This window comes from Zalophus californianus, chromosome 7 (assembly GCF_009762305.2).
Source record: "Zalophus californianus isolate mZalCal1 chromosome 7, mZalCal1.pri.v2, whole genome shotgun sequence".
Lineage (NCBI taxonomy): Eukaryota > Metazoa > Chordata > Mammalia > Carnivora > Otariidae > Zalophus > Zalophus californianus.
Window position 1 is genome coordinate 26642581 of NC_045601.1, and position 13989 is coordinate 26656569.

At 41.2% G+C, this 13989-nt stretch overlaps 1 protein-coding gene across 2 annotated transcripts in view; it reads left to right on the forward strand.

Annotated features, from left to right (window-relative positions):
• Positions 1 to 2488: 2488 nt before the first annotated feature.
• NHSL1 (NHS like 1) overlaps positions 2489 to 13989 on the forward strand; it is a 127456-nt gene continuing 115955 nt past the window's right edge. For both annotated transcript variants that reach the window (XM_027602864.2, XM_027602865.2), the window contains exon 1: positions 2489 to 3306. In XM_027602864.2, coding sequence (XP_027458665.1) covers positions 3114 to 3306 — 193 coding nt within the window. In that variant the 5' untranslated portion in view covers positions 2489 to 3113. The remainder of the gene's footprint in view (positions 3307 to 13989) is intronic.

Consider the following 13989-nt stretch of genomic DNA (forward strand, 5'->3'; position numbering starts at 1 on the left):
GAGTAGCCTTGACCCTGCTGCCTGGAGCAGTAGATTTGTGTGTGGCTCTGGGATCCTGATGATTAAAATGTGTGGTTCATTGTAGTTGCTAAAAAATTCAGTTTGAATGAATGCAATAGCTTTTCAAGCAGCCCACTTATGATTTTCTAAGGGAATGGGAGTACGTACCTAACATAGTGAAAATCTAAATGTTTCCCCCAAAGCTAATTTAAACCGTTATGTTTCTATCTTGGCTATAGAGGAACTCTGATCCTGTTGTAGAGGTAGTTAATTTATTTGACCTTCTTTTACATAAAGGAAGATGTTAATAATCAAGGGCCAATATGACAGAAATGTGGAATTAGCTGGGAAATAGAGAATTTGTTATTGTGCAGACATATCCATAGGTCTTGTGAATAATGGGAAATACGTTAGTTAAGTTGCAAGTCTAGCTTAAGTGTGTACTTACTTTGAAGGAGAGTCATGAGTCTAGACCCTGAATGGACCAGTTAGCTTTCTTGGCTGCTTGGTAGCGGATGTTTCTCCAGCCCTGCTCATGGGCTTGCTCTCAGATGCGTGTAAGGACAGGAAGTACTGGAGGGAAACACTGGTTACTGATGACACCTATTTGTCTCTGCTATTGTGTATATAGGTGCGTACATTCCAAGGAGGGTGGGTTGGAAAAGCAACAGTACTCCCCGAATGCAAAGAACAGCGCAAGGTTTATTTCAGAGTTTAGGTATTCCTACATTAAAAATCTAGCTGTAGGATGGAGACATCAGGGAGGGAACAATGGTATTCTTTTTCGGGGAGGTCCCTAGATCCTCAGAGAATGCATACGTGGGTGTCAGGGGTTCCCATGAACCTCTGAAATGGAAGGCAGCATTCAGGATGTTTTTATTTTTTCTGGCACAATGGTCCTTTTTTTTTTTAACTTTTTATTTTACCTTTTGAGATTCTCAAAAGTGTCTTTGACTCAGAAAGAATATTTGGGGGGAAAAAGGAGGAATATTTGATATTTGAACTTTTACAGGCACTGGTGCTCTGCATAATTATGTTATTTTTGCATTTATGGAAGTGATCAAAGTAGAGGTATCATTCCAATTTATCATTCCATAGCTCAGAGTGCTTGGTGATGTAGCTGCCACCCCCAGTAAGTGGCAAGACTTTGAACCCAGCGGTGTCTGACATGACCTGGTCCCATTCCTGACTCCTCTGGGTGATATTGGGTATGTCATATGCCTTCTCTGGGCCTGAATTTCTTCATCTGTGAATTGAGGGGTTTAAACTGCAGGAGCTCTTGAGGACCCTTTTAGCTTTCAACTGAGTCTCTGTTTTCCCTAGGCTACTTTAGCTTCGCCCTTAGTTCTCGGTGCCTGTTCTGTGTCATGGTTTCCGAGGTAGTGTGAGCTGTCCATATGAGGAATGTTTTGCAGCAGCTCTGTGATTTTCTTCTATGAAGGTCTCCGTCCTTGGAAGCTTTGGAGACTTTTTCTTAAAAATCTCAGTGAGCGGTGGCAGATGTATGATGCAAAATCCCTCTTTTATAATTTTTAATCAAAGTTTATTTTCTGTTGCACTGTGTTAGTTTTAGTATGTTTGCTCACTGCTGAGTAAAGTGAGATGGACCCAGTTGTCTACTCATTGCTTGTTAGCCTTACTCTGAATAACACTTTGGGGAGGGGATGCCAGACCCAAGTCTCTGTGATGGAAAGTTACAGGGACTTTTAACACCCTCGGGACCGTGGAATTATGTTGGCCTTGGGCGAAATGCTGCACCCAGTGCATTCCAGCATCTGGCTCTAGATGTTTTGCATGTCACGATTAATGGTTTTAGGAGTCTCGGGGCTGGAGCCTGCAGCTAATTGCGGCTAACATAGCTCTCAGATGATGGTTCTCCATGATAGGATGATCTTTCCAAGCTGGAGAGGAATGACCCGTAGGCGCTGCCGGCAGGGGAGGCACAGGAGGGTCCTCCGCCCCACCCCACTCTCTGGCTGCTGGTGGGAGACAGGAGAGACAACAGCAGGTGCGAGAATGGCTGCATTTCATCTTCACCGAAAGCTGGGAGTGAAGGAATAGCTGAGTCAGTTTCTCTTTGGACATACCTTTTCTTAGATGATGACATCCCTAGATCAATCAAGGAACGCTCGATGTTTCTAAAACTATATGCTCTTTTAAACTTCCTTCTCTCTCTCTCTCTCTTTTTTAGAATCCTACCTTCAGAAGTGTGCTCTGATGATTAATAATCAAGTTCTTTTTTTTAAATTTCCAGAAGTCTGTATTCTGCACAGACTCACACTTCCCAGCTTTGCTGGAGTTCAGAAGTTTGAGCTGCCGCAGAAGTATTGCCTGTGGAGAGGAGGCGGGGTTTTCTGTCTCCAATGAGCTGCCTTCCGTTTGGGGAGAGCCTATGCCTTTCCCCAGAGCGCTTACCCTGTAATCCAGGCAATAGCCACGCAGCCTGTTTTATTGTTTGTGGAGTCCTGTGGATCGCGAGCGGTTCCCCAGACGGGGAAAGAGGGCAAGCGGGCGCTTTATGATTCTGTGCTGTGCTACGACAAGGGAGCTGAACTCTTTGATTTCCCCTGAGTCACCTGTGTGGGTGAAGTTTAAACGGGGGCGCCCGGGTTGACGGCGAACCTCTTTCTCCAGCCTGAGGAGTTGCTTCCGTGTGTCTGCAGCGAACGGCGGCTGGCTGCTCTCTGCCCTCGTGGGGAAGGATGCTTGGGCCAGGAGCAGGATTACAGTATGGGATGCTAGGCACACACCAAAGAGTCGGAGTGCCTTGGTTCTGTTCTTCTCCAAGCCCTGACAGGTGTTCCTGAAATGAACACCCTGCTTCATTTTTAAAATTACACCAAACCAAGTGCGACAATGTGGCTAGGATAAAAAAAAAAAAAAAATTTTTTTTTGTTTTGTTTTGTTTTGTTTCCTAACCCTTCATTTTCCTTTTCTTTGTAATTGGGTGACATAGAAGCAGTCTTTCTGCATAATGCCGTGCCTGACTCTCAACATTGTCTGAATAAGTGGGAAGGAGCAGGTTGGTTTAAAGGACATGGACCGATTGTAAAGCTGAGCTTCTTGTTTGCTGGGCTGTCCTTTGTCTGTAGTCGATGTTGGTGTGAAAGAAGATGAAAAAGGAAGGCTCTTTCAGACTCAAGTCAAATTCAGGGTCTCTCTCACGTGCTGTGAGTTGGATAAATTTCTCCTCCTTGTCCAGGCAGACAAAGAGGCTGTTTCGCAGTGATGGAGAGCTCTCGGTTTGTGGGCAGCAGGTGGAAGCAGATGATGAAAACTGGAATTACAGAACCCAGCCCAGAAAAGGTGACTTGATTTTTTTGTTTTTATTTAAAAATTCTTAGAAGTTTGCGATGTAGAATTCGTTTTCTATCACTGATTCCCTTTATGATTTTTTTTTTTTTGGCCCTGTTAAGAGTTTTTTGTTTTTGTATTGGAATTCGGTGTTGTTCATTTGTTTACGTGTCTAAAATAAAAGCACTCTTCCAACTAGATTCAGCTTGAGATTGTGTCCTTCTAAGAAGGATAAGAGCTGTTAGTTGTCCTCAGCACCCTTTCCCTTCAACAGATCCACACACTCAGGTGACTTTGTGAAAAGTTCAATGGTAAACCTCCCTCACAGAAGGAATCTAATTCTCTTACAACTTGAAGTTGGGACATGGAGCTTTTTAGTGAAACAGTACACTGAGAAAACTTTGGGAATCATGAATAGTCTTCTTGCGTCTTTCTTTAAGAAGATTGGTGAAGGACACAGACACTTGCATTAAACAGGTGTTAGAATGACATCAAGGAAAAGGAACACATGAAAGGCTTGCCCTTGATAGTGTGGTCAAAAGGAGTTTTTGGATTTCTTTCAAGTTCCTTTTCAGACCAGTGTCGGTCTCTGTGGTCTCCGTGCTCAGGGTTAGCATGTTTTGCCCTTCTCAGGGTGAAGAAAAATATCAGTCCTGGTAGGAGAGAGGGAAATATTTCAATATTTCTTAACACACCCCTATTTTATATTTAGAATTTCTGAGTTCTCCCTCTTAGAATGTTTACTGTAGAGACTGCACTGTTAAGCTCTAAAATGGTTTCCCTATTCGGTGCTGTGGCAAAGCCTGGTAGGGGAGTGCTATTTAAGTATTACAAAGGAACCTAGTCCAGACATTCCGCGTGATTGTGTTTTCCCTGTTTATCACATTCTTCCCGTGCCAAAAGAGACCTTGCTAGAATCTTTCAGTGACCTGTTCTTTCCCTTCTTTTGGGAAACAAAACCTCCGAATCCTGAGAGAATAAACTAAGTTAAATATGTGCTGATGGGTACAGTGTTTCTAGCCCACAGACTGAGAATTTAATGCAGCTCTTCCTCACGGATAACATGTTTTAAACAGTTTGATCTTCTCTGTTAAACTGTGGCACAAGAGGGACTAGTTAATGCTCTCAGAAGAGGTCAATTGTTTAGTATGTTAGAAAGGGGCTCAACAGTGGTCCGCTGACACTGAGCTTAAAGATGCAGGTTTTTAGTTCAGATGTGGTGTAATTGCCACGCAGAGAAGAGGCGTCATGCTTTCTGACTGGAGTTGTGCTATTTAGTAAGTCCACGAACTTTGCTCTTCTAAATCAGGAATAACCTGCGGTTTTGGTCAATGGGTGGGTTGTAATGTTTGAGGCAAAAATGTTTGAAGGGTGGATACAGTAGTGCTGTGGTCATCAGAGGGTGTAGTTTTGATTCCGTTGGCCTTTGCCAAAGGTTGTTCTTTTATGACTTGTTTTGTTTTAGGTCAACCGCTGTCAGGTTTCCATTAAACACTATATACATGTGAGCACGTGGCTTTAGGATTTCTATCATAGATGCTCCATCTAAATTAACATTAAAGGGAAAGAGACTGTGAATGTGCATGTGTTAGTTTTAGCTGGGAAATGAAGCAAATACTGTACACTTGACTTGTGAAGAATAATGAGGTTATTGTAGAGAGGAGGGGTGACTTGTAAAGGGAGGGAGGACTTGTTTATGCAACAATACAAAAGATTGTGCCCTTTATCCCTTAATGTAATAGGGGGATACAGTAGCCCCATGAAGAGAAATGGGAGCAACATACAGTGTGTAAATTTATATGGTTCTTAGAAATAATTGGCTATGGGTAATATTGCCATTTTTGACATAGGGAGATAGGGGGAAAGCCTTAAAATTTCTGTAGATCAAAATTTTTACATTTAACTTACAAAAGAAAATTGGCTCCCAACTTTGACATACTGTCCCAGGGGTATGTCATTGACAGTTGATCTTTATTTCGAGTAGTTCTTCCCTTTGGAGAAATACAGGAGTGACATTTGTTTATACTTCCAGATCAAAAGAGGGTCAATCTTTCACAAAAATTATGCAAGATTGGAGTTTTTTTTTTCTTAGGATGAGTATCAAATAAGCTAAAAGTCTAGCAGGGATTATCAGTCAGCACTAAGAATGCCAAATGGCCATGTTAAGATTCGGTTGCAAATAAACGTGCATTGAAGACCTACCCGTCTGATGGGAAGCATATAGCATCTTTCTTTTACTTTAGATCTGCCTTCCCAGACCACATACGTTTGAGACCACGTACTTTCCTTTCAGCCTGCTCCCCAAGTCCCCAACATTTTTTGATCTACACAGGTTTCTAGAAACCTGCTGTCCCGCCTCCCCCTCCCCCCCCAACATACACCACCACAAGCAGTGAGAGCTAGAGGTAGGGCAGTGTAGCTTAATAAGTCAACCTTGCTTCAGGGTTGTGTCCTGTGACCTCCCCACCCCCATGGGATGTCTGGCTGCTGGGGGGTCCAGTTCTGCAGCCTTACGCCTTTCTCCCTTCCATCCAGCAGTTGCTGCAAGGCCAGAGTGTTTGCCAGCTCCCTGCCCACCACTGCCTCCCCGTCACATTGCTTTGCGCAGTTGGCCCACTGAATCCTTACTGTCCTATGGATAGTATGTTGTATGCCTGCTCATTTTATAAAACAGTTCTTAGAAGCCCTTTTGATAGTGAATCTCCATGCTGGATTGCTTGTTAGGACCATCCAAATGAAGTTTTTAAGTAGTTACCTGTATGGATATCTATCAGGACACAAACCTACAGGCTTGCATTTTGATGTTGTCACATATACTCAAGAAACTATAAGGATAAAACTACAGTGCTTGAAAATTCTTTGGAGAATGTTTTTATAAGATTAGATGCTATTAATAGCATCTTTCCAATTAGACTACTTTTCCTGAGCCTGAAAAGTAACTAGAAGATACATACTGGTATGTCCAAAGCAATCACAAGTAAGCACCTGCATGTTTCCTTTTGTTCCAGCACATGGCAAGTTTCAAAACTTCAAAACTATTGACATTTGTACTGAGGAAGGTAAAAACGAAATAACAAATAGCAATTATCAGTTCTTATATTCTTAGTGGGATATGACCCATTATAATAGCAGATGATGTTTTGACTTAATTAGCCATAAAAATCAACGGTGTGAATCAGTATCCTCTTGAATATACATTTAGTGAATCATGAACTGTTTTATTAGATGCCTGTGTAGTTAAAAAGTAGAAGTCAGTTGTAGGTGAGACAATATGTAGCTTTTCACAACTCATATGGAGTTATGAGAGCATTTATTGAAGGAATTTTTAGTACTGTGTGCACAAAGGAATATAGCACACAGGCTGGGAAGCCATGGAGTTCATACTTAAATGGAGAAGCAGATAGGACATCTAAGGGGGAATTATAGGGAAAAGGCAGGATAATTGTGAAAAGTGTGAAATGAATGTCTTAGATGAGAAGGTCCAGATAAAGAAACTTTATCTTGAGCATTTTCATGTTTTGCATGGTCTTCTGGCTGTTAGCATTGATTTGCACAACATTTAATGAGCTCCTGCTTTGTTTCCAGCACTGTGGAAGGTTCTCAAGGGAAACTAATGACTAGTATTTATTCTGTGCTCCCCCATCTTGCTCACTTACCCTTCTCTTGTCAAATAAAACCAAAAGAGGTGGAATAATAATGGGGTAGCCTGTCATTGAGCAGAGCATGTTTTGTTGTATCTCCAGCTCTGTTCAGCTGGGCAGAGGCGTGATTGATGATCCTGGTATTGGCAGGTCGGTGCATAGAGAGGGTAATTGACATGCAAAGCCTCGATTTAAACAATACTTTCATTCTCTTCTTCAGAACTTGTATCATATGTGCTAATAACATTACCAAATTTGAATCATCTGAATTTCAGTTCCTTTCCATCCCAGGAAATACAAAAAAAATGACCAGAGAATGGCCTTACTAGGCATTAAGGATAATGAATAATCCATACACTAGATAATCAATTGTTGAGTGTGGGAGTTGGCTATATTTCAAGTAATTTCATCCCGGTGTCCTCCCTAATAAAATAGTTGCAGAAACAGGATCCTTGTGCAGAATTAGATTAGCAATGATTTCAGGTATGACAACGGAGAAAAAAAATGGCATGAAAGACCAAAAGCTGTAAGGTTGAGATCCCGTTCCCATGAATATAGCTGTGATTTATTTCTGATCACAAAATCTTTAGAATGTTGGGATTTAAGGGCATTTTCTTCATGGCATTAAAGAAACCTAAAAAGAAGTGGCAAATATTGCTAAAGTAGCCCCCTGAATTTGAGAGTAAAACTAGATAAATAAGCAATATTTATTTGGAGGATCACCATGTACATTGGAAAAAGAGCTAAGTGGAGTTTATCTTGGAATCTTAATAAAAGGGATGAGAAGAATCTTCTCGGTGCAGTGAATGTAATGTTTTCCTTCTTATCTTCTACCGAAGCTGACATTCTGTGAAAGAGACAAACAGTGAGTGCCACTTAATATTTTATCTGGTTCATTGAAACTGCCCTTCATTGACCTTTGATTATTTTTTTCTTTTGAAGATGGGAATCTCTGTTGTTTTACTGCCTTGTTTTATTGCAAAGTGATCTTATTTGTTATTAAATTGATGAAGTTCTGTTGAAATGTTTTTATCTCATATCCTTCCTTTACTTACTTGTCTTAAAAAGTTTGTGGATTTATTTGAGAATTAGACACTTAGATTACTAGAAATAGAGTATTAAAAGAAGTAACTTATTGTCAGAGCATTCATTTAGAAGTTAGTAGTCTATTTTCTTCATGGAAATGTCTTTGCTCAGTTTTGAAAACTTTTTTGAGATTGTTCTTTTCAAACAGTTTTTTTTTAAATAATTTCAAAAGACCCTGCACATTAATTAGGGTTAACTTTTATAAGTCTCTTGCAGTTGTTGTAGAATGTGTTTTATTTCTATGTAATTCAAGGGTTTTTGGTTTAACCATAATATTTTCTATCAAAGTTTTAAATAAAGGTTTTGTTAATGACACTGTTGCCTCTGAAATACTTCAGTTAACCCCAGCCTTATCAGTTTTATCTCCTCCAGGTCTATCACATCCGCACCTTCCTGTCCATCCAAACTGTCGTTCAGGCCTTCTCTGCTCTTACCTGGCCTTCTGAGTGGTCTTCTACTCTTTCTTGTTACCTTTACTCTTGTCTTCCTTTGAGCCATCCTTGAGTCTACACTGTAATCAGAGTCATCTTCCCCAAATGCAAATATAATAGGGTCACTCTCGGGTAGCTCCCCATTGCCTAAAAAATGAAGCCTATCTCACTTAAAGCAGCATAGACCCTGCCCCTCTGACCCTCCCCATCCCCTGCCCTTTTTAACTCCCCAAGTAGCAAATGGATGCAATGCTCTTTCACCATGCCACAGTGTATCTCCCATGCCCTGTGCCACCAGGCTCCAGTCCCTGCCTCTGCCTGCTGACTTTCTGCTCGACCTTCTCTGCTTTCTTTAGAGCTCTGTGAAGCCTTCCCTAATCCCCTAGGGGCAGAGCTGATGCTCCTTTCTCTGTGTTATTTCTCCGCCTTCTACAGACCTTGGTAATTATGCTGGATGATATTTATATTTTTATTTATACCTTATGTGTCTGTGTCTTCAGCTAGACTGTGAACTTTTTTAGGACAGAGACCAGGTCTTACTTATTATCTTTTTTATTCCCAAGGCTAAGTGCTCAATAAATGGTTGCTGACTGGGTGACCATAACTCACCTGGGACCCTGTTAATAGTGCTGTTTGCAGAGGCCACCGTGCCAAACGAGGGTGGGGTACCGGTAGCACGGTGTGCTTCCTTTGTCCAATGTACTGACGAATGTCACCTCACAAGGGCTCCCAACCCTGAAGTTTTTTGAGGGTACAAAAGAAAGCGTTCCCTGTGTGGCAACATAATTTTAGTGGCAGTCTGCTGTTTCCTGTTGCTCACTCACACTGTGTGTGGATCAAATGCTTCGTAGAAACGTTTGATCACTACGGTTTGGACCATTCGGGAAGTTGGCTTAGGACACAGAGAGGAGGTATGAGAGGGGATGACGCCATGCCTGGTAAGGCGAGGCAGCAGGGTGCTCCTGCGGTCTTCTCCACCGCTTTCCTGCTTCCACCCTTGCTCTCCCCGCCTCTGGCCTCCCCCCTCCCCAGGTAAGGCTAATTTTGACCGGGGAGCCTCAGTGATCTTGCAGAACATCAAAGGTTAACTTCACTGCTTAAAACCCTTCAGGGGCTTTCCTTCCCAGGCAGCTTGATAACTAGTCTTTACAATGTGCCGTGTGGCCCTACACCATCTGCTTCCACAGCTGCATCACCTGTGCTTTCCCCTCACTGTCCTCTAAGTCACACCAGGCCCCTTGCTCTTTAGAACATGCCCTGCGACTTGACCATCCCCTCCACCCAGAGTCCCAGCTATGCACACTGCTCCCTCCCTCTCCTCTTTCAGCTCTTTGCTCAAAAGTCATTTGAATGACCCTATGTCACCTCTGACCTTCATTCTAACCTTTCTATTCCCATCTCTGTTTTTCTCCAAAGCACTTAACCACCATCTGATATACTATATACTTTACGTACAGTTGACCCTGGAACAAGACAAGGGTGAGGGGTGCTGACCCCTGTGCAGTCAAAAATCCCCGTATAACTTTTGACTCCCTCCAAACTTAGCTACTCATAGCCTACTTTTGACCAGAAGCCTTACTTCTAAGATAAAGAGTTGATTTGTAACATAGTTTGTATATTGTATCACATACTGTATTCTTACAGTAAAGTAAGCGAGAGAAAAGAAAATAATAAGAAAATCATAAGGAAGAGAAAATACATTTATAGTACTGTATTTATTGAAAAGAATCCACATATAAGTGGACCTGCACAGTTCAAACTCCTCTTGCTCAGGGGTCAACTGTATTTATTTTCAGTACTGTCTGTCTCCTAAAACTAGAATTTAACCTATAAGACAGGAGAGTTTTTTTGTTTTGTTTTGTTTTTTATTTATTTTCAGTACTGTCTGTCTCCTAAAACTAGAATTTAACCTCTAAGACAGGAGAGTTTTTTTGTTTTGTTTTGTTTTTTATTTATTTTCAGTACTGTCTGTCTCCTAAAACTAGAATTTAACCTCTAAGACAGGAGAGTTTTTTTGTTTTGTTTTGTTTTTTATTTATTGTCAGTACTGTCCGTCTCCTAAAACTAGAATTTAACCTCTAAGACAGGAGAGTTTTTTTGTTTTGTTTTGTTTTTTTATTTATTTTCAGTACTGTCCGTCTCCTAAATCTAGAATTTAACTTCTAAGGCAGGAGAGTTGTTTTGTTTTGTTTTGTTTTGTTTTTTTGGTAGGTTTTGGTAACCAGTGTTTCCCCAAGCCTGGCACATAGTAGGTATTCAATAAATTTTAGTTGAAAGAGAGAATGAATGATACAAGAAGTACTAGGTCAGGAAATCTGATGTTTTGCTTCTGTCACTTGCTAATAATGTGGACTGGAACAAGTCACACCATCTGTTTAAACTCTAGTTTTCATTTCAGTAAGATAGGATGATATCTATTCATCACACATATGGGTAGCAGGTGCAGCTTACTTCTTGAATAAATGAGTGTATGTTTATAGATACTGTATCAGCTTACCAATTGGGTCTGGTTGTATTTAATGGTCCCATCTGAGGGGTTGGCAATCTCTTCACTACTCATAGTCAATCAAGTCAAAAGATGTCTTTATCCTGGTATAGAATATACTATTCTGTAGAATTTTCAGCACAGAAATAAGTGCTTTTAGAGTATTTGTATAACCTAGACAACCCGACTGGAAGCTGCCATCTCCTTTACATAATTCTTCAAGCAATATATACCACAGTTTTAATGTCAAATCCTGAAATGGTTAAAATACTAAATTGAAAGTTGTTTCTGAATCAGTCCAGCTGCCCATAAGTGTTAACAATAGCTAACATTTAATGAGGGCTTGCCATGGCTAGACTAATAACACATTATGTGAATGAACTCATTTAATAAATAATGCCTGGATACTCTAAGTATTCAGTAAAAATAATAGTTTGATAGCAAGGAAAGGTCATTAGGGAGAACTGAAAACTGGGCAGAGAAACTTAGATATGGTGAGACTGGGAACCAAGTGTATATCTTCAGAAAGAAAAAGGACATTGAAAGCATCTTGGGGTCTTAGATACAATATCTTCTGGTTCAAGGGCACATGCTCTGGTTTGAGATTCTTTGGGCATGTGCCACATACTTTACCTGAATTTGAAGCTCTTTGAACTCTGGTCTGTCTTATCCAGTGTCTTGCACTTTGCAAGATAGTTGAGTAGGTATTTCTTGTGCGAACACATGGTCAAGGCAATGTTAAGGGGAAACTGCTTGGTTATGGCCCACAGAATGGATTGGAGCATAGGAACTAGAACCTGGACTTGAGCCTGATTACCTTAGGGGTCTTAGAAGCTGAGAAGCGACAAAGTGCTGGTGAAAACAGTTATACAGGTACGTGAGGAAAAGCAGTTATGGAACTACAGATTTTCATGTGAGGCTTTCTTTATTAAGGGAAGTTGTAGGATTCAATAGTTACTTCTTAGTGTCGCACAGCATCTGGGATTTTCACAGGCATGGTTATATGTTTTCTAGCTGTACGAAATGTGGGTAGTCTTCACATTGTATTTCTAACCTCCCTAATTAAAGATGATATTTATGGTGATCACTGTCTTAGTAAATGTTATTGGAAAACTTACATATAATCAGCATACATAGTGTCCATATATGGAGCTTTATGTGAGGCTGGGCGGGGGTGGGGGGTAAGCTGGTTGCAGTGATGTTCTGGGGTCTGTCCCTCTTCAGCCCTAGTGAACCCCTCTTTTCTGTACTACTGAATTTGGCATCACAGATTGTTCTCTGTCATTTATAGCTGACATTTGATGACTGACTAGTTATCAGAGACATTAAGCCAGTGATTATTTGCTTAGTTCTTGCCAGAACCCATCATTCTGCTGGATATATAACATTTTGGCTGTTTAAATATGTATGGTACATGGTGGGCACTTGCCTATCAGGTGTCTGAGACGGTCTCCCTGGGGGGATTTGTTAGCTGGAGTTCCCAGCTAGTGCTGTCCCACTCCCTTCCCCCTCCCCCCCTCCCCCCTCCCCCCTCCCCCCTTCCTGGCCAATACTTCCCTTTCCTAGACTCATTCTCACGATCTGGGTTTGTCTTATGGATTCCTGTGTTTTGAGAGCTCCTGTTGCCTGGTAGACTTGATAGAGAGCAGTGTCTTGAGAAAGCCACATTAGAGGAGCGAGGCTCTCTCAGATTCAAAGACAAAATGGCTTGAATTGTGACTAACCTGGAGTGACCCTGCACATAGGGCTTTCCCCAGAGCGGGCACTCATTAAGGCTGGGGGACAAAGAGTGACTCCACTCTGTCATTTTCATGCCCTCCTACTTTTGAAAACGTGTGTTGGGGACGGGTAATGAGTGGAAGATAATGGGAGAAGGTGGCAGTAGATTGGAGGAGGGCAGGAGCTGGGATAGGGTATAAGGAGAGAAAAGCTAATGAGTCTCCGCACTCCTCGGGCTGCCTCCCCTTGTGCTAACAGTTTTCTGATCCCATCTTCTAAATCAGTAAAGTGACGGCAGTCTCCCGGGACTTGGTCAAGTTTCTGAATATGCTGTTTGCACAACTAATTGTACACTTGTAATATTTTGGGGTTGTTTGTTTTCAAGACCTAGCTTAATGAAGTTTCTATACGTGGTTGAAAAGGTGTGGAGCAAGGATAAAGGCTCATCTGTTCACTGGTTAAAATAATTTTAGTGGCACATGTAAATTATCCGATTGGGTTCAATATATGTTTATCCTTCTCTAAGGAAAAAAAAAACCCATTTATAAGTAAAAGCCACCAGCAGTTGAGATTTCAATAAACTGTATCACTTGATTTTTTTTTTTTCTTTTCAGTAAACTTTAAAAGAGAGTGAGAATATATTTTATTGTTGGTACAGTTCCCTGGCCCCTATTTCTGAAGGTTCTCTTTTACTCTGTAACTGGAAACGCCTCAGCTAAAGTAGAAACTGGGTGTCAGATGTTTCTGGATTACATTTTGAGATAAACCAGAATTCCTACCTGAACACAGGTGTGTACTGCTTCAGTCTTGACTGGTTGGTGATTCTTTTACAAAGCATACAAAAGACAGTTTGTGAATTTATCTTGGTGGGTGGTTGTGGCTGGTGTTGCCTTGGTTGCTGTGGTCATCTTGGCTGGTAGTTATTTATTTACACAGTTTTTTCACCAACAGAAAGTACATACAGTGCTTTGACTTCCTGGAAAAAGAACTTTGATTTTTACCTTAATTTTATTGCAGAGTTAGTCAACACACCCTATTCCTACAAAAAGATCTTTTAATTATTTTTCTTTTTTGCTAGCTATCTAATTCTTTGTCCTTAAGTATGAATGCTTGCATGTTGTTCAGTCCTAAAGATCCCGCTTCTGTTTGATTTGTAAGCCTTTTTTGAGACACCTTGTTGCATTTGGGGCATTCTTGTGTGCTACTGATGTTTTCTGAAGCTGGCAAGGTTGGGATTTTTCTCCATCAACATTCCTTCGGATCACTAGACCTCGGTTACGTCCCACACACTAGGGTATGTGTTAGTTTATCCACTTGATCTGTGTGCTTATGT